The sequence below is a fragment of the Cyprinus carpio genome, chromosome A23, assembly GCF_018340385.1.
Source record: "Cyprinus carpio isolate SPL01 chromosome A23, ASM1834038v1, whole genome shotgun sequence".
In the NCBI taxonomy this organism is placed as follows: Eukaryota; Metazoa; Chordata; class Actinopteri; order Cypriniformes; family Cyprinidae; genus Cyprinus; species Cyprinus carpio.
Window position 1 is genome coordinate 4,981,728 of NC_056594.1, and position 23,595 is coordinate 5,005,322.

The window sequence follows — 23,595 nt, forward strand, 5'->3', positions numbered from 1 at the left end:
TCAAACCAAATAGATGAAAACGAATAATGGATGGATGGAAATTTTATATGCAATTCAGATAACATAAATCTTTAATTTAGCCCTAAATATTTTTTTTAGAGACAGCATTTTCAATCAACTTTTTGGGTAAATAATTAAACCAAATGTTTATTTAATTGTATCTAAGCTTTCATGCACAAAAGTAAAAGACAACTAGTGAAAATGCTTTCATTTTGCACGTATAATAAAAAGTACACATTTTAAAATCAGCAAAATAGTGCAAATATAAATATACTATAATATAAATATAAGTGAAAATATAATTATAATCTTAATCTTTTTTATTATAATTTTATATGTATTTATTTATTATACATTTATCAGAATCCTAAACCATTGTATTCTTTTCAAAATACAAGCAAACAGATTTTGAATGCCAGCTTTTCAAAGTGATACTGACATCAGACATTTAAATACACATAATTTGACACACATAACAACAATACATTAATTAACAGTGGCCAATATATGGGTCATGCTTAAATGGATAAATCTGTTTGTATAACAGCAAAAAGAAATACTAATGTGCCACGTTGTAATATAAGCTGTATATAAAAATAATTTAAAAAAAAAAATCAGCAATTTAACCAAGTATAAATCAAATATTCATCGGGGTATGGAGAATATGTACAGTAGTCTGCCGTCAAAACCACAAGGAAGACTCTTAGCCATGTTTCTTCAGAGAGCCTCCGAACAAAGACAGGTGCAGTTTGGAAACAAGGTGAGGCAGGAGGCAGAGGAAGGGTCTGTGCGCGTCACAGAGAGACGAGCATCGCATTGGATGTGGAGGCAGGAAGGTGTGAGCTCTGTGCATGTGCTGCTGTGGCTGAGAGAGCTTCACCTGCTGTCAGTGTCTCTCCGGTCATGGACTAGTGGAGCGCGTTAGTTTGGCACATGACGGAGAGGAACGGGAACCACCAGCCTAAGGACTATTATCTACCTCGCTGCCTTCGCCACCACTGTAGCGTAGCTTAAGAGCCCGTCGCTATTTATGTTTATTTATATTTATTTATAACGCGCGCGCTTCGTATCTACATTGCACTGAGTTTCTCGCCCCGATGCTTTTACATCAGTTCGCGAATGGGACGCTGGAAACCATGTATCCCGGTATTCAGAAAGACACGACTTTCACCAAGATCTTCGTCGGCGGTTTGCCGTATCACACGACGGACGCGTCGCTGCGGAAATACTTCGAGACTTTCGGCGACATCGATGAAGCCGTGGTGATAACGGACCGGCAGACCGGGAAATCCAGAGGATACGGCTTTGTGAGTGAAAATACCAGTTGTTGTTTTCATAAATGATAGTATAACTCGCAATAGCTTTTCAGATCAACGCGAATAACGCTACTTTGTTTACTCGGTTCGGACCAGTTTACTCCGCGCAGTGTAAGTAGTTAAATCAAGTTAAATAAAGAAGTTTTGAAAACAAAATTGATCGTGCATGGAAGAATAAATGCGACTTAAAGCTGTGCACATCAGCGCGGTGTCCGATTCGGCAATGAGTTGTTCTTTAGAGTCGGATCGTTTCAACAATCGGTTTGAACCGGTGAACAAAACCGTACTGAACTACTCCGGTCAACTGAATCGACTCACTGAACCGAGTAACGTCGCTAAAGAACTGTAAGTGCGCCGAGCTCGTATTTTATTGACTTAAGACGAAAAATTACATGAATAGCAGAAATGTTACAAATATATTTGTTCTAGACCTTTGCATGACAGTTTTTGATATATATAAAAAAAATCTTTATTTGAACCGATTCTTTGAAGCGACCTGTTCAAAAGAATCGATTCGCAGAAGTGGGTCGAACTTCATTTGAACGCATTTGCGGTCTCCAGGTGACAGTGAGTGCGTCGCGTGCCGTTGGCGCATGTCTTTTGTTACAGTTCTGAAGAACAAAGGCCTGTAGGTGTACAGTAGAAACTCCCGCGGCACAATGAACTGCGTGCTCTCCATCATGGCTCCAAATCCAGTATCCTAGCCACGAATGGTGATCTCTGTGCTTACTATGAGCCTTTTTAATAGGACTAAATGTTTTCCACATAGTCCGATTTAGTGCTGAAGGATCTTGGGTGTAATCCTTAGATATGCAAGCTTTTCAGGGGCACAGTATGCTCTTGCATTGCATTGCTCCACAAGTGTGTGTGTGTGTGTGTGAGTGTGATGTTGAGAGTCACATGTGGGACCATAAGTGGATTATTTAAAAAAAAAAAAAAAAAAAAAAGCATGTCATCAATTATCTTCTTAGCCTCTTGGATGAAGTTTGAAAGCAGGGTCTCAGATTTCTGTGAAGTGGCCCCTTTTTAAATACGTCTTTAAGCATTGTAAGTGGAAAGCGTGGTCGGGTCCAAGGGTTTATCTGCTGCGAGGGCCACCTCTGCTCACCTAATAAGCAGGGTTTGTGGCCCTGACTGCATTTATAATATCAAAAGAGTGGCTTTCCCTGTATTCTCGATATTTTGCTTTCACTGCATATACTAGATTTTAAAAAGGGATTGTGCGATAACATGGAAATGTTATCAGATAGTAATATCATGTTACTTTAATATATGTTATGGAATATATGCCTTATAAGAACACCATGGTAAAGAAAATCACACCCTATATTACAGAAATAAAATACTTTAATAAAATAATTTATTAATTTAAATCTGCATCAAAGTCTACCAGGATGTACATTTTATTATTTTTTCATTATTTTAGTTTTTAAATCTATATCTTATTATATACAATATATTATTATTTATATAATTATATAAAAGTTTCACATTAAAGTAATTAAAGAATATTAAAGAATAAGGCTTTTCCGTTGTTTTATTGCAAATTAAAAAAAAAAACAAATTCTGAAAGCTTGTTTCTGTCATGGTAATTGCTACTTTTTGCCACAATTTTAGGATTCATCTTGCATTTCTGAGTTGATGTATCTCACAGTTATGACTTTTTTTCTTTTTTTGCAGAAAGTCAGAATTATGAGATATGAAGTCAGAATTGCATGAGTCACAGTTCTGAGAAAAAATGTCCTAATTTTGGGATTAAAATTATTTTTACAGAGTTTATATCTCGCTATTTTGACTTTTTTTCTTTTTCTTACATTTGCAAGATTTTGTGGCGGAACGGGTTTCCAGTAAATTTGTTAATGGTTCTTAATTAAAATACATTTCCGAAAAGTAAAATATATTTTTACATATTTTTTTCTTTCTGTTTTGGGGTGAAATATGATCTGCACGTGTCGACCGGTTTTGTGAGTTCCGCTCGTATAGCGTCTGTGTTCACTGGTACAAAACTGTATCGTGGTTTGTCGGAAAGCACAGATAAGACCGCACAGTTTCACTTCGGTTTTTTGTTTTTTTTTTGGCTCCTCATCTGCCAAGGTGTAAACATGCACATTAGATAAACCGAAAGAGGGGAGAAGGAAATAAAAGACACTGTTTGATGAATTTTGGAGGCCTTGTCAGAAATGGTAGTCTTTAATATCCTGGCTGATACACTCCCTGTGTGGGAGGCCTTGTCTGAAAGCTGAATTCTGGAACAAGAAAAGAGGGAGGGTTCCCACAAGAGTTCCCAGAAGATTACAACACAACCCTAATGTTTTCCCAACACGCTCACTGAGGCTTGTCGCCTCATTTACCAGCCTGGTTTTGTGACTACTGAGATAATAACAAGCTTGCAGCTATGTGTGTTTGTGTGCTTGTTTTGTTCATGTTCAGTCTGAGACACTCTCCACACAAGGGCACTCCAGAAACGAAGCGTACACTCTGGTGTTTACCTGACAGAAACCAGATCCCATGAATCCTCCTGCTAACCGCTCACTCCGCTACTGTTCTGGCTGTCTTTCTCGTTCCACCAGCCCTGGGGAACACAGCTGCCGCTGGGTCTCCACAGGGTGGGGCGTGTGTGTGTGTGTGTGTGTGTGTGTGTGTGTGTAGCCGTGAGCAGCTCAAACCTCATACTGCAGAGCACTGGAAGAGCGTTTGTCACAGAGAGCCGAGCTGTGAAAACAAGTCAGCAGTTGAGGCTGCTTAACCGCCTCACTAAAATACCCATAAACCCCTTCTTCTTAAGCAAACTGGTGCTTGTATTTTGTAAGATTAATTTTAAGATGAAACCCAACTTAAATTGGTTAAAAAGCCTATTTTTTGGCAATATAAACTATATTATATAAATTGATCAAGCTATAAGAGGAACTGCGTTGTGCTCAATATTGGTAAATCATGTCACAGTTTATTGTTACATAGTTTTATGAAAACATTGCAGATAGGTTATTCTTTCTTCTTACAGCTTAAGAAGGACATAATATGTATCAATGTATTATATCCAGGCTATTGGGCTGAATTTATTTAAATGGGTTTATAAAGTTGGGGAGAAATGGCAAAGTGAGACATGAAGATTGGAATGGAAAATTAACTATTATTTTTTATCACACAACAAAAAAAAAAAAATCAGTTGTTTTTGGGTTTTTTTGGTCTTTGAGTTATATATATATATATATATATTATTCAGTTGGTTTTTTTGGTCTTTGAGTTTGAGTATGAGTTTGACCTTTGAAAACATTTAAGACCTCAAATGTCCAAAATTGGATTTACTAAACCAAACTGCAAAAATAAGTTGTTCTGAATTATATATTAAATATAACGGACATGACGATCGCTCAGTGCTGTTACTGATTTCACATGTGAAGGAGGTGTTTCTTAAAGGCACAGCAGATAAAAAGTTTTGCATACAGACGACAACGTTGTCAAAAACCCGTTCACATGAATCCGAGAAAATGTCTAAAAATGCTGTAGTATTCATGCCAGGCCAGTAGATGGCCATATCACAAAGAAAGACTACGTGTCTGCGCACATTCGGTATTGTTTTCAAAAACATGCACTTTGAAACCCGTTTTCAAATGTTAGTATTTTCAGGCTCCCAAAACGCAGTTGTTGTCTAAATGAATGGCCAAAAAACGCATAAAAGGTTTTCAGTTTTTATTTGAAAACGGTGTTGTGTGAACATCCCCCTTAGGCTAAGAGAAAGCTAAAAAGTAAAAAAAATAAAATAAAATAAAAAAAATGTATGATATGACTCAACAAATAGACACAAAGTCACACTCATTCATGTCATTAATGTCTGTATTTCTTTTTTCTCTTTCTTCTTCAGGTCACTATGATGGATAAAAGTGCAGCTGAGAGAGCTTGTAAAGATCCCAACCCCATTATCGATGGACGCAAAGCTAATGTCAACCTGGCGTACCTCGGGGCCAAACCACGCAGCCCACTGACAGGTAAACACCCGACACAAGCTTTAAACTTGCTCAAAGTAGGGTACTTACCTTTTAAATCCTATTGTTCTGTCACTTTCAAAGATGAATTGTGTAATTTAAGCACTGCAGAAATGCAAAAACAATGACTGTTTTCAAACAGGTTTTCTCAAACTTGGAAAATGTTGCTGTGTTGGGCTGGTCAGGATGTTCAAATGAACAGAACAGTGTTTTGAAAGTGATTTAGATTGAAAGTGTTTATTTGATTCTGTTATGATTAATGTATCAAACACTTCCCCTTTAAGAAAAGTCTTTTTGCCTTTATATGGTAGAGCAACTGTTGCAGCTTTTTCGTGTTGACACTTTTACTGTAGATGATTCATACTGGCAAAAAACTGATGTCTGTTTTCATCATATTATGCTCTGAGTATCATAATGATCTTTTGTACTCTCTCTCTCTCACACACACACACACACAGCTCTCTCTGGCTGCTACACACACAATATCACACTTATTTTAACGGGTTGTTTGACGAGTTAAGCCTGCCAAGAATTTACTGCCATGCTACATTTGCATCAATGCATGTGTGTGAACGCATTGGCAGAAAGTGATATATGTTCAGTCAGCACGTCTGTCTGCCCCTCGACCTCCAACTTTGCATTTCTGTTTGTGTGTTTTGTAGCTAATATGTCAGAAAAGAGGAAGGGTATTGTGGAGGGAACCTGAAGCATGTACACCTGTCCTAACACACCATATTCACACAGGAAAAGAGGATATTTTGCTCTTGTTCTCGTCCAAACATGTTTGAAACGGCAGTCGTGTATCACTCTCTCTCTCTCTCTCTCTCTCTCTCTCTCTCTCTCTCTCTCTCTCTCTCCTCTGCCATTGTGGCCATCATCACATGATTCACGCCTTGATGTACTGTTGTTGTTGTTGTTGTTGTTGTTCAGGCTTACATGTTACACTGGGAAACATATTTGTTCAAGCACATTTTAGTTCAAGAGTGAATGACAAATATAAAATCTAGTTAAAATGCAATGCCAAGTTCTTAAAAAAACATATATATAAATATATTTAAACAATATACTTTTTAAAATATATATATATATATATATATATATATATATATATATATATATAATTTTTTTTTTATTTATTTTTTTTTTTTTTAAAAGAATATATTTTTTAAAATATTTCTATTTAGCTTTAAATCATTATTATTTCTGTTTTAGTTTTAGTCATTTAGTACTTCAACTTTAACTTATTTTAGTTCAGTGATTTCACTTATTTATTTTTATTTGTTTTTATAATTTTTAAGCTCAATTCTTTTATGTTTTATTTCAATGACAGTTAATGATAAAAAATAACCAAGATCATTAAATTAAGAAATTAAGAAATCTTAAAAAAAAAAAAAAATTAAAAAAATATTTTTTTTCTTTATATCTTGAATACATTTTAGTTTATAATGATTATTATTACTATTTCTGTTTTGGTTGTAGTCGTTTCTCGTATTTCAACTTAAAATAGTTTATTTCAGTTAGTTAAATATTTTTTTATAAGTCACCTTATTTATTAGAATGATTAATTTTTTTTTATGATTATCATTATATATTATGTATATGTATATTTACAAATTATGCCAAGCTATATTGGTGCCAAAGTCTTTTCCACAATAATTTCCAGTTATTAATATAATCAATTAATATTAATCAATAACTTTTTTATTAAAATATTTGGGCTACCTATTCGTTTTTGATAAATAAATAAAAAAATCAAAATTAAATAAACATGCTCAGTTTATTCAAGTCATTTTCTGTATAAAGTGCATTTTTAATGTATTTTTGAATAACATTGATCCAGATACAAAAAATTAATGTTAAGTCACTGAATATGTATAATGAACATCAAATTGAGAGAAGAAAGCTTTTTTTTTTTTTTTTTTTTTTTTGATAGAGCATTACAAATTGAATTATGTTCACCATAAGGTTTGTAGGCCTATATGCAAATACTGCAGAAGAGGCTGTTGAGCGTGTGTGTCTGTGTGTGTGTGTTGAATGGGCATCCAGGCGAGAGATGTTTCTGATCTGTGTCCGGGCGGATACACTGTTGCGATGCAGAACAGACAGCCTGGAGTTTTTCACATGAGTGACTTCATGAGGGCATACAGGATGAGAGGAAAAACAGAAAGAAAAAACTGAACTGCATATTGGGTGAATGAAGAGAATGATTGCCAATTAAAAGCTAAAGAGTGTGCAGTTGTGGAGGACACAGAATTACAAATGTGCATCATGAATGTCAAATACAGGACAGAAAACTGGAGAATGAATGACTCCGTCAGAGAGCAAATGTCCAGAGATGATAGTCAAATAATTATGTAGCATTTGTCATCTGTTCCATTCAATTTCTGCTGTTTAACAACCATAAACCTTAATTTATTGCCAAGATGTCTTAAAGGAGTGTTCTGGGTTCAAAATGTTAAATGAAGCTCTGTCGACTGCATTGACTCATCCCTTAATTTGCAGCAAACTAAAAGCACATGCACAGTAATGCACTTACAATGGGAGTCTATGGGGCAAGACATTGCAGAGGGTTTAAAAGCAGAAATGTGCAGCTTGTGTTTTTGTCCTTATTAATGATTGACCGATATGGACTTTTTGATGGCTGATGCCAATATCTTAGGGAGCAGAGAGTAGCCAGTGGCTGATAGCCAATAACATCAGTCCAAGGGACTACCAATGAAAATGAGCTTTTGAGCTGACTTCGGTGCATCTGCGTTCATGAATGTTGATCAATGTATACAGTCTCTTTTTGAAATTAAATTTAATTAATCAGACAGTTTTTTTTAATGTTTTAAATAATATGCTGCAGTTAAATTTATATTTATTTTACATAATTTTCAGTGAAGTAAAATTAAATAATTTAAAAATGGTTCAATATGAAAAAAATATAACTTGATAAAAAAAAAAGAATACTTTTTTCATATACACAGTTTACTTTGTTTTACATTTCTGTTTAATAATTTATTATTTATAATTAAATTATTTAATTTAATAGATTTGTAATGGATGTCAAAATAAAAGTCCTGTTTCTGACACTTGACTAAACAAAAACTAAACGTCTAATGCCAGTAATTAATACTGATTACCTTGGTATATTAATATTAATATTGTAATAATATAGATTTTTTTTTTTCATACAAAAATTTGTTATTTCAGACATAAAGCTATATAAATCCTTTTAGCAGTGGGACTGTTTAAGGCAGATGCATTTCTGGTTTTTATAACAATCCCTTTCTGTTCTATCCTTGGGTTTTATGTGGTCAGATTTTGAACTGACAGAATTAGTAAGTGATTTTATCTCAGTAGTTTCATGTTAACACATAATAATTAGGTTTTGTGGCTATATTTTCCAAACAGTGTGTATTTTAACATGCCTTGCAATGTCTTGCCCCTTAAACTTCTATTGTAAGTGCATTACTGTGTTTACAAACTGAAGGATGAGTTGAAATTGTTAGGGTCATTTCTGTAAAGAAACACTTCACCCAAAATAAAAATATTTAAATTATAAAATTAATTAAAATTAAACCATAAAAAACCACAAAAAAAAAAAAATGTTTTTTTTTTTTTTTTTTTTTTTTTTTTACAAAATATAAACACCTAATTTAAGTTTGAAGAAAGCTGGACAAACTATGAACTGTAGTTGTACTAAAAAGCAGATGGCATCCAAAAAAAAGGGCATTTTTCAAAATATCTTCTTTTGCGCTCCACGGATAAAGAAAGTCAGGCAGGTTTGGAACGAACTGAAACTCTGTGATCATTTACTCACCCTCATTTCTGGGTGAACTCTCGGAAGCAGATTTCAATCTCTTGTTTTCCTCGTATTGACAGGATACTCGACCGGAGTACAGCAGGTTCATCCAGCCCTGATCCAGAGGCAGTATGGGTAAGCATCTCTTCTCGTTCTACTCATGTCAGGGGTGAGGGAGGGCTGTTTGGGCATAAATAACATGAAATCCTAGCACGACCCCTCAGAAACAGTCCTGTCAAAACTGCACTTTCATTTAGCCTAAAACTGTCAGTTATTCTTAACAATCATCCCGTCTCTGCTCGCTCACTCAGATCTGAGACACAGCTCTTCCTCACTATTTCTTCTCATGTGTTTACAGTAGCGTCTGCGGTTTATTTCCATCTCTCTGCCTCCTTCCCAAATTCTCTCTCATACTGTCACTCGGTCTCGGTTTCTCTCTTTCTTTACTCTCTTCCTCTTTCTGTATTTCCCTCTTGGTATCTTTCTGACAGTGTTTCCCTTTCTTTAACTTTCTCGACTCTCTGTCTCTCTTCTCTATCCTGCTCGACCTGTTTGTCTGTCAGTTAGGTCACCACCTGCCTCAAGTCTGCTAACCAGCCAGCTGTTATGTAAAACAAACCTTCATCTCTCTCGTTCTTTGTCTCTCTATCTGTCTACACATATCTTTCTTGTTCCCTTTTCCACCCACACATTCTCACCGACATCTGAATCATATTATGCATATATTTCAAATAGTTCTTTAAAAAATGGATCATTGTTTACTCGCCCTCATGTTATACCAAACCCTAGTTTTTTCTGCACAAAGGTAGATCTTAAGGGCTGCACAGTTAATCGAATTTCTAATCATGATTACAATTACGGATAATTGTTTAAAGTGCACTTGTGTTATTCTGAGTGCTTGTTCTTTGTATCTTGTATCTTAAGGGTTTTTCCATTGTTTTAATTTATATAATAACATGCGTATTTTTACTTTTTTATTATTATTTAAAGAAGAAACCAATCCAATGTATATTTGACATTTGAGGCTTAATAGAAAAGCTTTAAAAGGTTTTTCAGTTAGTGTTTTCAGCTTGTTTGTTTTCATATACAAACAAGGCATACAGTTGCTTCAAACAGTGGTATCAACATCATTCAATATAAATTGATAATCATAATTAATAATTGCAATTACAGTTTCAAGGGAATAATCAACAATTGTAATTTTTGTCATAATCATGCAGCCCTAATCTTAAATCATAAGTCATACATTTCACAGGTTCCACACTAATATGAAGTAGCACAATTGTTTTCATCATTGATAATAATCAGAAATGTGACACTGAAGACTAATTGTGCTAAAAATTCATCTTTGCATCACAGGAATAAATTACATTTTAAATTATATTTAAAAAATATTTTGTATTTTTGATCAAATAAATGTTCAGCAAATGGACTACTGGACATTAAACATAAAGTCAATATTTAATATATTGGTCGTAAAATGAAATACAAATAAGGTTCAGTCACTAGCTGAATTTTACAGATGTGAATCTGGTTGTAGAATGAGATTGTAACTCTTGTAAATAACCGGTCTCTGTGTGTGCAGAGTGACATTTAGCGACAGGAGTGTGTGTGGATTTTTTATCCTAGAGTTAAAGGGTCTTGTCCGTACCTGTGGGGGTCTCTATTTAAACTCACTGTCAGAGGGTTAGCTTTTTGTTTGAACAGGTGTCCTGTACCCACTGTGGGTCTGTTTGCAGTGTCAGTTAATAGTGCTACTGATCATTAACTACTTCTTTGAGATGGCCAATGCTTATAATGAAAAACGTATTAGAGGTGAACTACAGTAATGGCCAACAGACCTACAACAGAATGTTAGCTGAAGGCTATTCAAACATGCTAACAGTTAGCATAATGCCTGATTAAAGAGATACTACACCCAAAAATGTAAATTCTGTCATCATTTAATCACCCTCATGTTGTTCCAAACCAGTAACTTTCTATATTGTGGCAAAAACATAAGACTCCACTGACTTGCATCGTATGAACAATGAAAGAGAAAGATTTCATACAGGTTTGGAGTGACGTAAGGATGAATAAATGAGTTCAGAATGAATTCTTTATTTAAGGTAATTAAAGAGAGATTGTCAGTTCTGATTAGGATGTGAGATTATTCGCTCTGAACAAAGCATCTTGTCAGTGTGTTGAGTTATCAGTTCTCAGTTAGCTTACTTAGTGAGTAGCATGTCCTTGTTGAGAGGATGAGGGCCCCTGCTGTCATTTTGGGTTGGCACTCTCGCCATCTGTTGGCTGGCATTAGAGGGGTTTTTCCCGTCTGGGGAGTATGGTGTTGGTTTGGGGGTTTCCTGAGGGAGGAGGCTTTAGCAGGGAGCTGGAGATGGGGATTACAGAAGCGGAGGGTGCCGCTAACAAACCCCCTGTGGTTGGGGGTTGGGTGTCGGCCAGCATTGTGGGAGGTCTGCAGGTTTAGGGAGCTCTGCTGAGCCAGCATAATGAGGATCAAACTACTTGAGCATCTCAGATACACATACACGCTCATGTCTCTCTTACACCATCGGCTTGTCATGTGCCTCGAGCCTGATATACATTCACTGACATTTGACCTTTATCACTTGGTGGCAACATTCACGCCACTATACCAGCGGGCAGCCATGTGACACTGCTGATCATCTTGTTTTTAGAATTCAAGATGCATAATTTATATTGATTCATGCAAAAATGTTTTTAGGGTTATGCATATTCATTTCAGACAGCTGTGAATCTCTGTACCCTACAGTGTCACACAAGCTCTCATTTTAGCAGCGCTACTTTTAGTTAGAATGAAGTGACAAGGGTGGCCCTCTCCCAAATTGCCCCCTTCACTTATTCATCAGTAATGTAGTGATTGCACTGTTTGTTTCTGTGTTTGCCTGGTAAGATATGACCTCTAAAACCCCGCTGTCTCTCTGTCTCTTCCTGTCTGTGCCACACACCCAACAGCTGGGGCTGCTAAAAGTGATATTCTGCTCTGGGCATGATGGCACGACCTAAGATCATTCGTCCTTCCTCTTTGTCGTCATAATTTGCTATCCCTTCCACATCTCTTCATTTCTCTTTGTGCTTCTGTTCTTTGTCGCTCTCATGCACAGAAGAAAAGGCTTCCTGCTAAAATATTACAGATAAACTTACTAAAATATCACAGATACTGTGTTTTTAACACTCTAATTACACTGATAAAAACACATACGCTGCAAAACTTAGTGAGCTGCCTGCAGACACAGCATTTAAAGTCACTATGAAATCAAGATTCTTATATTTATATATAAAAATGAATTATCTAATAAAAACAATAATTATAAACATAAAATAACTTTTAAAGCTAAAACACAATATTATTCTTCACCATATGATCGTACAAAAGCATTTCGAGCTTTAATGTGCTTCCACTTTTGAATGCAAGATATTCTAGCAAAAAGTCAGAATTATTGCGCTCCATCTGCTTGGTGCAAATTTTCCCGCTTAATGTCAAGACGAACCTTTTTGCAAAATGGAAACACTCACATGACATTAGAACATTAACAGATGAAGATGCAGGCATAATTTACATCTAAACGTTCAGATTTATCCACTAGGGAAACTGTTTTCAAAAAGCACTGTTTTTACAGGACAACAATGCTGTCTTAGTGTGGACAGAAGGCCAAAACGCAGAGAAAAATGTGTTTTCAAAAGTATTTGGATTTCACCCGAAAATAAAAAACCAACCAATTACTCACCCACAATCAATCCAAATTAGTATAATACTACCTTCTTCCAAAAAACGAATACAATCAGAGTTATATAAAAAAAATTAAAGGCTCTCCAAGCTTTATGATGGCAGTGAATGGGTGTCGAGATTTTGAAGTCCAATAAAGTGCATCCATAAACCATAAAAAAAACTCCACACGCACACTCACAATAAATAAATGACTTATGAAGCAAAAAGCGTAAGCTCTTTAAGAAAAATATCCATATTTTAAACTTTATAAACCGGAATTTCTAGCTGACTGTCGTGCTTCTGTATTGACATGCATCCAAGTGAAAGAGTTTATCAAAAAAGAAAAGACTTGGTTCTGTCCGTCACATGATTGGATAGAAGCAGATCTGAATCTGAGTTTGCAGTTGATTGTAATTTCACCAGAAGATGGAGTTATATTTTGATTCAAGGTTATGAGGTCAAATTTTTTATTTATTTAAATTAAACATGCTTAGTCGAATCTTTCACAAGAAGATCAAAAAATAAATAGGGTGAATTTTCAATACCCCTTATTTTTTTAAGTCAGCCTATTTATAAAGGCTCCAAGCCAGCTGTCTACGCAGGCAGCACACTAGGTTTTGGAAGAGCGGAAGACATGCAATCATTTCCAACTAATTTGTAGCAATCAGTTCACCCTACTTTGTCAGTCCTCACACCCTTGTCAACTTGGGTCTTTTTTTATTTTGCCTCGTCTCTGTTTCTCTCTCTCCTCCTCCTCCTCGTCTCTCTCAATCCCTCTATTTCCCTGCCTGCATTAGCGTTTGCTAGGATGAATAGGGTCAGTAAGGACGGCAGACTCCGTTGGTTTGCCTACTCCACAAAGCCACTGTCAGTCCCTATAAATCATCCTTCTGCCCAGGACGCCAGCAAGGGACTGACAGACGAATGACACTGCAGCTGTGTATGCGTGTGTATGAAGGGAAGCATGCTGCCGCATATGTGTGAGTGTCTTCGGATGTTGCCGGCTTTGTGTTTTCAATATTTTGAGCTCAGTGTCGGCAGCCCCTCTGGGTTCCTCTTTGTTTTTGAGGGTGGCTCATGGGTCTGAGCTGTGGGTAGCAGCCTCTGGTCTCTCTTTCTTTCTCTCTCTGTAGAGCTTCAGTTTGCTATGATGTTTGGCTGTGATATCATCAGGCAGAGACTCATAAGAAATAATAATGAGGTCAGTGAGCAGGTCAATTAGAAGAACAGAGTATCAGCACTTATAATAATACACCATGTTTATTCATGTTACAGTTTCATTACACTACTGTTCAAAAACGTATGGGGTCAGTAAGATGCAGGAAGTAAGAAGGATGTATCATATTAATCAAAAGTGGAAGTAAAGACATTTATGATGTTCCAAAAGATTTATATTTCAAATAAATACTGTTCTTTTGAACTTGTATGCTATACTTACAATCATTAGAAAATCCTTAAAAAATAAAAATCACAGTTTGCACAAAAATATTAAGCAGTTCAACTGTTTTCAACGTTGATCATAATAAGAAATGTTTCATGTTTAAAAATCTTAGAAAAACTTCAAAGTAATTCCAAATCCTTAGTTCCAGATGTTTATAAAAAATATAAATAAAAATACTCTTAGTGAGAAACTTTACTTGACGTTTCTGTAGAAGTTCACCATGATATGAAGAGTTTGTATATAGCAGGGGTGCCCAAACTGGGTCCTGGAGGGCCGGTGTCCTGCAGAGTTCAGCTCCAACTTGCCTCAACACACCTGCCGGGACGTTTCTAGTATGCCTGTAAAAGCTTGATTAGGTGGTTCAGGTGTGTTTAATTGGGGTTGGATCTAAACCCTGCAGGACACCAGCCCTCCAGGACAGAGTTTAGGCACCCCTGCTATATAGTATTTCTACTGTATATAGTATAGCAACTATAATTGATATACAGTATATGTAATGACTTATTAAAAAGGGGTAAATCTTTCTATCATAAATATACTTTCTAGCAATGAGTGCTGTATACACATCACATCATCATTACTATTATTAATGTTACTATCTTTTCATTATTATTATTACTACTACTACTACTAAATAAAACTAAAAAAGAAATATCACTATTGTAATATTTCACAGTAAAATAAAAAATATAAAAATAATTTTATTTTACAACTGTAAAATGTGAAAAAAAATGTTTGCTGTGCTTTTTTGTAGATTTGCACAACTTAAAATTATCATCATTATTATTATTAAAATATAAAAACGAAATACAAAATATTACTATTATAATATTTCACTTAAATGCATTTAAGAAAAATGATACTCATTTTTATTTTACATTGCAACTGTAAAATTACAATGCTAATATTTATGCCTTGATTCATTTTTAAACCTTAAACCATGAAACTTTTATTTTGATGGGAACAAAATGCAGAGACCTAAAGCTTCTCTTCTGTTGATGAGTGATAAGTTTGGGAAGATGGCTGCAGCAAATTCACATTAAAGCAGCTCAGAGCAACTCACATTAATAACTCCGAGCAGACGCAGCGATGCAGTTTGTATGGAGCACTTTTTACTGTGACACGAGCCGCTCTGAGATGCTAAAAACACCAGATCATGAGCTGCTCGTGTAAATGAACACAGTGCCTCGCTATGAAACATGCAGCACATATATTTAATTACTTAAATTGAAGCCTTTATGATCTGATAATTGCACTAAGCCATATCGTGATTTCAGTTTTTATTTAAAGTGATCCTGCAGCACTGGTTAATAGTTAACTCTCTCTCTCTCTCTCTCTCTCTCTCTCTCTCTCTCTCTCTCTCTCTCTCTCTCTCTCTCTCTGTCTGTCTTTGCAGACTCAGCCAGCCGTATGTTTACCCTCAGGCCTTCCTGCAGCCCAGTGTGGTTCTGCCCGCACAGGTCACCTCCAGCGCCTCGACCCCTTACCTTGACTTCAGCACTGCCTACACTCAGTACGCCTCCTCGGCCTTCGAGCAGTATCCCTACGCCCCCTCGCCAGGCTTCCTGAGCTACATGTACCCCCCAGGCACCCCCGGGCCCTCTGCCACAAACACCCCGGTCCCCACAGCCCTCCCCTCCATCGGAGGAGCCCCCAGCACAGCCTTCATCCAGATCCCTCCTCATCAGCTCCACGCCGACCGCCTGTAGAACAGGCCACAGGGACCCACTGAGTATGCTGAAATTGCACTAGAACGTCATCATTTTGGGACAGGGAACTGTGACATCATCACCCTGAGACTGGGGTCGAATACAAAGGGCTTCAAATTTTTCAGCTTTTCATCATCCCTAAGTTTATGGACTTTTACTCTGACTGGTTACTCTTTATGATTAATAATTATATTATTGTCATTATTGGTAGAAGATTGTTGAATAAACAATATTAGATGAATAAATGATGGATTGCAGGGTTGTAATGTAGATGGATGCAATGAATGAGAAGAAATGAGAGGTTATGCACACACACACACACGAGTTCAAACGTTTGGGGTCGGTAAGATTTTTTTGAAAGAAGTCTCTTATTGTCACCAAGGCTGCATTGTTTGTTCAAAAATACAGTAAAAACGCTAATATTGTGAAATATTATTACAATTTTAAAATAATTGTTTTCTCTTTGAATATATTTTAAAATTCAGCATCATTACTCTTTGCTCATTAGTCTTCAGTGTCACATGATCCTTCAGAAATATTCGTTAATATGCTGATTTGCTGCTCAAGAAACATTTCCTCTCATTATTGATGTTGAAAACAGTTGTGCTGCTTAATATTTTTGAGGAAATCTTTTTAAGGATATTTCGATGAACAGAAAGTTCAAAAGAACAACATATTATTTCAAACAGAAAGTGTTTATAAAATTATAAATCTTCACTTCCACTTTTTATCAATTTAATGCATCCTCGCTGAATAAAAGTATTAATTTTTTTCAAAAAGAAGTTCCTGACGCCAGACGTTTGAATGGTATTGTGTACATATACCGCTAAGATTGACAGCTTTTTAAGGTTTGATGGTGTGCATCTCTGCAGTTATATCTGTTAAGCATAAAGCCTTAGAGACTTCTCCAATTTTTCTTTTATATAGCTGTTCTCATGACACAAATGTGCTTCCCTCTATCTGAGCGAAAATATGTGATTTTTTTTAACCAAACGTTTTCCAAGAATAGATAACTTTTCTAGAAATGTAGCATTGCAACGGATTTGTATTTCTGCTTATCACTGTGTATCACCTGTCAAATGTCTCTTCCGTTCCTGTAGTTTCTCTTTCCTCAAGTTCACTCCAGTAGCTCCACATAGATTGTAATGACATTAATCTAGCATTCAGTAACACATGGATTCAAGATGCGCTGTAGCTCGCCTGTGAATAATCATGAGGAAATAGACACTGAAACGTTGAGTATTAATCCTATTCTAACTCTGTCTCATCTGTGATGCTTTTAAGACTCTGTTTTGGTCTGCTGAAAGGACAAAAGAAAGAGTATTGTGACAGATGTCAGCGGTTGCTTTTGGTAACCCTCCCCAAATGACACTACAGGTCAAACTGCCAGCGGGAAAACTTAAGAAAAGTCTTGAGTGATGGGACGTTTGAACAGCACAAGTTGACATATTGCCGGGACAATCTGTTTGTTTTCACAAAAAAACAGTGTTGTCATTAATCAGACACTCAACTCAAAATATGAAAATACCTTACAGTGAAAGCCATAAGACCAGAACATGCAAAACGTGTAATAAAGTCAATTTGCAAAAACTGAGCTTAGCTAATGTGGTTATTTTGATTCTTAAAGAATCCCATCAAGAGTTTTTGGTTTTATTTGCCACCCCGATGCATTGTTACATGGTACATATGATTATATTTATCGTCAGTGTGTATGTTTTCAACTTGTCGGTTGAGTTTGTTTTTCTTCTTTGGAACTTGTTTTGTTTCTGCAGACAAATTCATTGAGAGACACGGAAGTATACATGTGCTTACAATGAATAACCGAAGGCAGTTTACCAACTGCTTCAAAGGAAGAGCTGGAATGAATCCAAGAGTTCATGGACGAGCATACAAACCTATGCAAATGAAGGCACTGGAAGGCATTAGGTCTTTTTATATTTTTTGTGAGTAGGCAAACTATCACTATGGAAACTACAGGAAGTTTTATGCATGAAGCCTCAGACCTTAATCCAAATGAGCACCTGTGAACGACTTTACAAACAGTCCTCCTCCAAGCAGATGAAACGTTTATGCACTGTCCTTGTGTTTACATTATATTGTGCAGTTCTTTTGTTTTTCTGACAGCTCACATTAATAGGCATTTCTCTTGTGCACCACCTGCATGTCAAGTTGGAAAAATGAATACTGGCAGATTTTGAACATATTAACAATCCTGACCCAGACCATATTTACGGAAATCAGTGCCGCAGTTAAAAATATATATTATACTACTAAAAGCTGTTTTGACCAAGAGTTCAGGGTTCATCTGGTTGGCTCCAGCTGTAAGTCCCTACTCTTTCTCCACTGATGGTCATTTAAAAGTAGCAACATGTTATTCAAATCATAAATGTGTTATTAAATCACATCGGTTTTATTCTGAGTTACCAAATGTACTACAATAACTCAGAAATAGGTATTTGATATCCTCTCTATCTGTCCATTTAGTTCTTTATATAGGTTGAATTACTGTATTTATATGTTAATATTTGCTGTAGTTATGCGTTTATTGTTTGTAAAGTTGTTAATCGGTTTTAAAAAGGCATATTTGAAAGGCTTTCTGAGTTTTATGACCCGTCAGTTGGCGGAGACTAATGAACAGGTATGGTGGTGGCATAAACAAACAATCCCCGTGACTTATAACTATAAATAAATTCTCTATAAAAAAAATGTAAATAAAAAACTCTAAATTTTAAATGCATGTGGCATATCTACCCAAGGTAAATTTGGATTTCATGGAACTGAGTTTGTGTTTTGTCTCCTGGTAATAACGTTTTTACCATTCTGTTTTACTGTAAAAAGGTACTGGTCATTTTTCTTGTTCCCAGTTTCTATTCTTAAATGACTTTATCTCTCTTTAAACCCCGCCGTAATAAAACTCTAGATCAGCTGAATGTTCTGAGTTCACAAGCTGTTGTACAGCGCTATCTAGTGTTAATATTAGTTCCTGCATCATTCATACTCAGCGAAGTGTAGCGTGTGTGCATGTGGTAGCCTGCATACAAAGAGCCTCTTCTTTTTCATGTATTTATTTGCATTCAGATATGATTCATATAACTTTTTTTTTTTGCCCAGTCATGGATGTTATCCTCAAACAAGATTTAATGAAAGGCAACACAGACACTGTAAACTTGAGAAGTAATTGAAAAGACTGGCAGCAAAAACTGTGTTGTGCTCAATTTTGACCCCTGCCAAATTATTACCCCCCTCATTCAAGTCACTACCTGATTGCCTTATCCTAACCCCGCCCCTAAACATAACCCCTTCCCCACACCTACTCCTAAACTTACCAATACTAGCAGGGTAATAATCTGATGGGGGTCAGAATTGGGCACAACACCCTGTTGTGTTTAAAACAGCTCAGTCCACGGTTGGTTTGTGTGAACATCAAAGTGAATGGAATATCATTGCAAACAATACAGTTTGGGGTGTCTTAGAGTCCCGTAAAAATAAGGGGAAAAACCATTAGCATGGTACAAACACAAGCGAGCTGTAATGATAAAAACCCAAAATAATTGCTCAGCAGACAGACACACTCACACATACACTTGGTCATGCACAAGCTAAACACACATACATACCTGGGCACGTTCTCCCTCACACACACACAAAATGACCCACACACTTGCACTCACTTGCACACCCACAATAACTCTCACGGATATTAAAAAAAAAATAATAATAAATGGAAAAACCCTGGTTAAGTTGCATACATCCACATCTTGGTGTTGTAGAAAACGAAATTGAAAATGAATTGTGAAAGAGAAGTCAGATGAAAAGTGAAAAGCATGCCTAAATAAACAGCTCTAGCCCCTCCCACACCATAAACCACACCCACCTGAACCCCTGCCTCAGCTCCGCCCCCTGCCCCGTGTTGAAATTAGCAACAGACCTTGATTACTAAACAAAGTAGTGTACTTATTTCAGCTCCCTTAATGACTTGTGCGTGAATGTGTCTGAGTGTTGCTTGAGGCGGCGAGATGGTCCGTTGAGGTAGAGCCAGATTTGGGTCCACAGGTTCTTAGCAGGTTTATAGGGTTTGAGTCTTCAGCTCGATGGGCTCCCCGCGGGTCTCCTGCAGGTTCTCGGCCTCTGGGGGTCGGCTGCCCTTGAGAGTAGCTAGCCGCTCGGAGAGACCCCGCATACGGGGAAACAGTATGAAATCATACAGGATGGCACCCATAGCACCACCAATCATGGGTCCCACCCAGTACACCTGTCAGAAGAGAAAAAGTAGGTCACTAAATATTTTTTTTTTCCTGTAGTTTCAGTACTTTACTTTGCGTTTCTTACCCAGTGGTTAATGAAATTCCTCATGATGATAGCAGGAGCGAAAGATCTAGCTGGGTTCATGCCAGCTCCAGTGTAGTACATCTGATTCAAAGACAAACAAGGTACATGTTTGCAGTACTGCACACTTAAAATACTCACAAAAGTTTATTCTAATACTAAAATATTCATTCTCACCCCCATCAGGTGGCCCATGGTGATAGAGAAGCCAATGGACAGAGCAGCAGAACCCAGACGGCCGCTTCGTCTCTCATCTGTGACGGCGAACACGCAAACCACCAACTGCAAGGTGAGAAACACTTCCACTGTAGTCGCCATGCCGAGACTCATGCCAGGCTGCAGCTGCAGAGACATAAACACGAAAAAGTACAAAAAAAATATTATTAAAGATTAATAAGACTGCAACATAGATACACAGTTCTGTAGTGGCCTGTTAGTGCAGTACTGTGTGCTTCTATATATGCACTGAATACAAAGAATAAGATTTCAATACATCAAAATTATTTATAAAAATAAATAGATATTCCATTAAAACACATTTGGACCCTTGTAAAAAACCCAAACTTCAAATACAAAATAATAATAAAATAAAATATATATATATTTTTTTTTACAAAATAAAACAAAATAGTTGTTTTTTGGGGTCACTCTTACCGTGTTAAGTGCCAGTGTGCCTCTCATGTTGTTGGGTGTAACTCCATAAAGGGCCGCGGCTCCTGCCATGGCCCCCAGGCACTGAGCGCAGATGTAGAAGAAAGCTCGGAAGAAGGACATCTGAGAGCCGACTAAGTAGGCGAAGGTGACGGCCGGATTGATGTGTCCTCCGCTGATGTGGCCGATGGATTGGATGAGAGTGGCAGCAGCGAAACCGAAGCAGAGGGCAGTGTGGAAGACGTGGTACGGCCCGGTGGTCCAGCGTAGCGCTGCACCCATCCCAAAGAACACGAAGAACATGGTGCCGAAAAACTCTGCGAACACCGCCCGCCAAAACATCATAGAGCGGAACTCCCACATCATGATTTATGAGATCCAACTAAAAAGAAAACCGAAGCTTATTTGGAGTTAGCAAAAATGGCTAAAGAAAGTATCTTTGAGGAAAAAAATAAAATTGTCCTTTTTAACAAGTACACAAAAAGTTCAGTCCTTAGCTTATTGAAAAATATAAACGAGGGCAAAAAGAGTGATGGAAGTCCGCCTAATAGAACTAGCCGTTAGCTAAGGCTGTGTGGGAAGCCGCGAGTAAACGGTCACACATGTAGCCGCGCACAGGTCGTCTCTGCCAGCGTCGTGTCTCTTCACCTGCACAACACCCAGCTGCTAAAGAAACATGAGGTGTGTGTGGTTGTGTGTGTGCATGCGTGGTTAATTTGGAGGGTTTTGTCAGAGAGACCTGAACATCGATGCTAAAGGCTAAATCTACACGGCTAATTCTAGATGAGCGACACAGAAGAGGTTACAGAGCATATCCTGCCCACACCTAGTAGAGCTGGTCTGACGGACCACAAAGGGGCCATAGGGGGCATTTATAATGGCCTCGGGGCCCAGCGTGACGACATAATCCCCCCCGAGAGGCAGAAGCTAAAGGGGGCATCCCATATCAAGCACACTCCACTCACTTCTCTCTCCATTAAACTCAAAGAGAGTGGGATTAAGACAGGAGGGCTCAAAGTGATGGGGATGTATATTTTTGAGGCCTATGGTGGCCTAAAGTACGAAACAGATCCACCAATCAGATTTTGGTGAGGCAGACTTTGAGGTCATGAAATTTCTCATTAAAATTTGCTTCTTAAAAGCTTATAAAAATCAGGGAAAGTTGTGGATTTTTAATCCGAATTTATTGTGAATTTAGGTTTAACAGGCCGAGATAGTGCTGACCTGAACTCACACACAGGAAGAAAACACAGACAACGCACATCCTCAGAATAATGTCACGCATCTGCACACGCACAATGTCCGTCCGCTCCGGCGGCTCAAGAGAGGCCCTGTGCTGACAGATATGACAGATCCAGCAGTGTTCAGATACATGCAGAGAAACCCCTGAGCACAGGAAAGCCATTGTTGCTCAGAGCATGAAGCTAACATGTGAAAACATCTCTTATCCGTCTCTCGGGTTTGAGCTGCAGTCAGGTTTTAGATCCTGAAACCTTCAATCTTGTCATCTATCATTTAATCATTCATTCTATCTATCTATCTATCTATCTATCTATCTATCTATCTATCTATCTATCTATCTATTGTTTAATCTATCATTATATCTATCTATCTATCTATCTATCTATCTATCTATCTATCTATCTATCTATCTATTGTTTAATCTATCATTATATCTATCTATCTATCTATCTATCTATCTATCTATCTATCTATTGTTTAATCTATCATTATATCTATCTATCTATCTATCTATCTATTGTTAAATCTATCTATCTATCTACAAACCCGATTCCAAAAAAGTTGGGACACTGTACAAATTGTGAGTAAAAAAGGAATGGAATAATTTACAAATCTCATAAACTTATATTTTATTGACAATAGAATATAGATAACATATCAAATGTTGAAAGTGAGACATTTTGAAATGTCATGCCAAATATTGGCTCATTCTGGATTTCATGAGAGCTACACATTCCAAAAAAGTTGGGACAGGTAGCAATAAGAGGCCGGAAAAGTTAAATGTTGTACATATAAGGAACAGCTGGAGGACCAATTTTCAACTTATTAGGTCAATTGGCAACATGATTGCCTCTCAGAGTGGCAGTGTCTCTCAGAAGTCAAGATGGGCAGAGGATCACCAAGAGTTTGAAGTTATCATCATCTACAGTGCATAAAATCATCAAAGAATCAGAGAATCTGGAACAATCTCTGTGCATAAGGGTCAAGGCCAGAAAACCATACTGGATGCTCGTGATCTTCAGGCGGCACTGCATCACATACAGGACTGCTACTGTAATGGAAATCACAACATGGGCTCAGGAATACTTCCAGAAAACATTGTCGGTGAACACAATCCACTGTGGCATTCGCCGTTGCTGGCTAAAACGCTATAGGTCAAAAAAGAAGCCATATCTAGACATGATCCAGAAGCGCAGGCGTTTTCTCTGGGCCAAGGCTCATCTAAAATGGACTGTGGCAAAGTGGAAAACTGTTCTGTGGTCAGACGAATCAAAATTTGAAGATCTTTTTGGAAAACTGGGACGCCATGTCATGCGGACTAAAGAGGACAAGGACAACCCAAGTTGTTATCAGCGCTCAGTTCAGAAGCCTGCATCTCTGATGGTATGGGGTTGCATGAGTGCGTGT

General features: G+C 37.2%; 1 protein-coding gene and 1 pseudogene across 1 annotated transcript; one reads left to right on the forward strand and one right to left on the reverse strand.

The window, feature by feature from the left end:
- Positions 1-678: 678 nt before the first annotated feature.
- Positions 679-16,389, forward strand: LOC109058702 (annotated as a pseudogene).
- Positions 16,390-19,085: 2,696 nt separating this feature from the next.
- LOC109075205 (lens fiber major intrinsic protein-like) lies at positions 19,086-21,817 on the reverse strand. The gene is made up of 4 exons (XM_042712716.1): positions 20,950-21,817; positions 20,473-20,637; positions 20,299-20,379; positions 19,086-20,221 (listed from the first exon to the last, which is right to left on the reverse strand). The coding sequence occupies exons 1-4, from the start codon at positions 21,310-21,312 to the stop codon at positions 20,036-20,038; spliced, it is 795 nt and encodes a 264-aa protein (XP_042568650.1). The 5' UTR covers positions 21,313-21,817; the 3' UTR covers positions 19,086-20,035.
- Positions 21,818-23,595: the final 1,778 nt, after the last annotated feature.

Excerpts from the sequence above, each read along its gene's own strand:
- LOC109075205 (XM_042712716.1), bottom strand. The coding sequence starts at position 21,312 with ATGATGTGGGAGTTCCGCTCTATGATGTTTTGGCGGGCGGTGTTCGCA. Across the intron at positions 20,380-20,472 it reads CCATGGGCCACCTGATGGGG|ATGTACTACACTGGAGCTGG; the intron begins GTGAGAATGAAT and ends TCTTTGAATCAG. Across the intron at positions 20,222-20,298 it reads GGAATTTCATTAACCACTGG|GTGTACTGGGTGGGACCCAT; the intron begins GTAAGAAACGCA and ends CTCTTCTGACAG.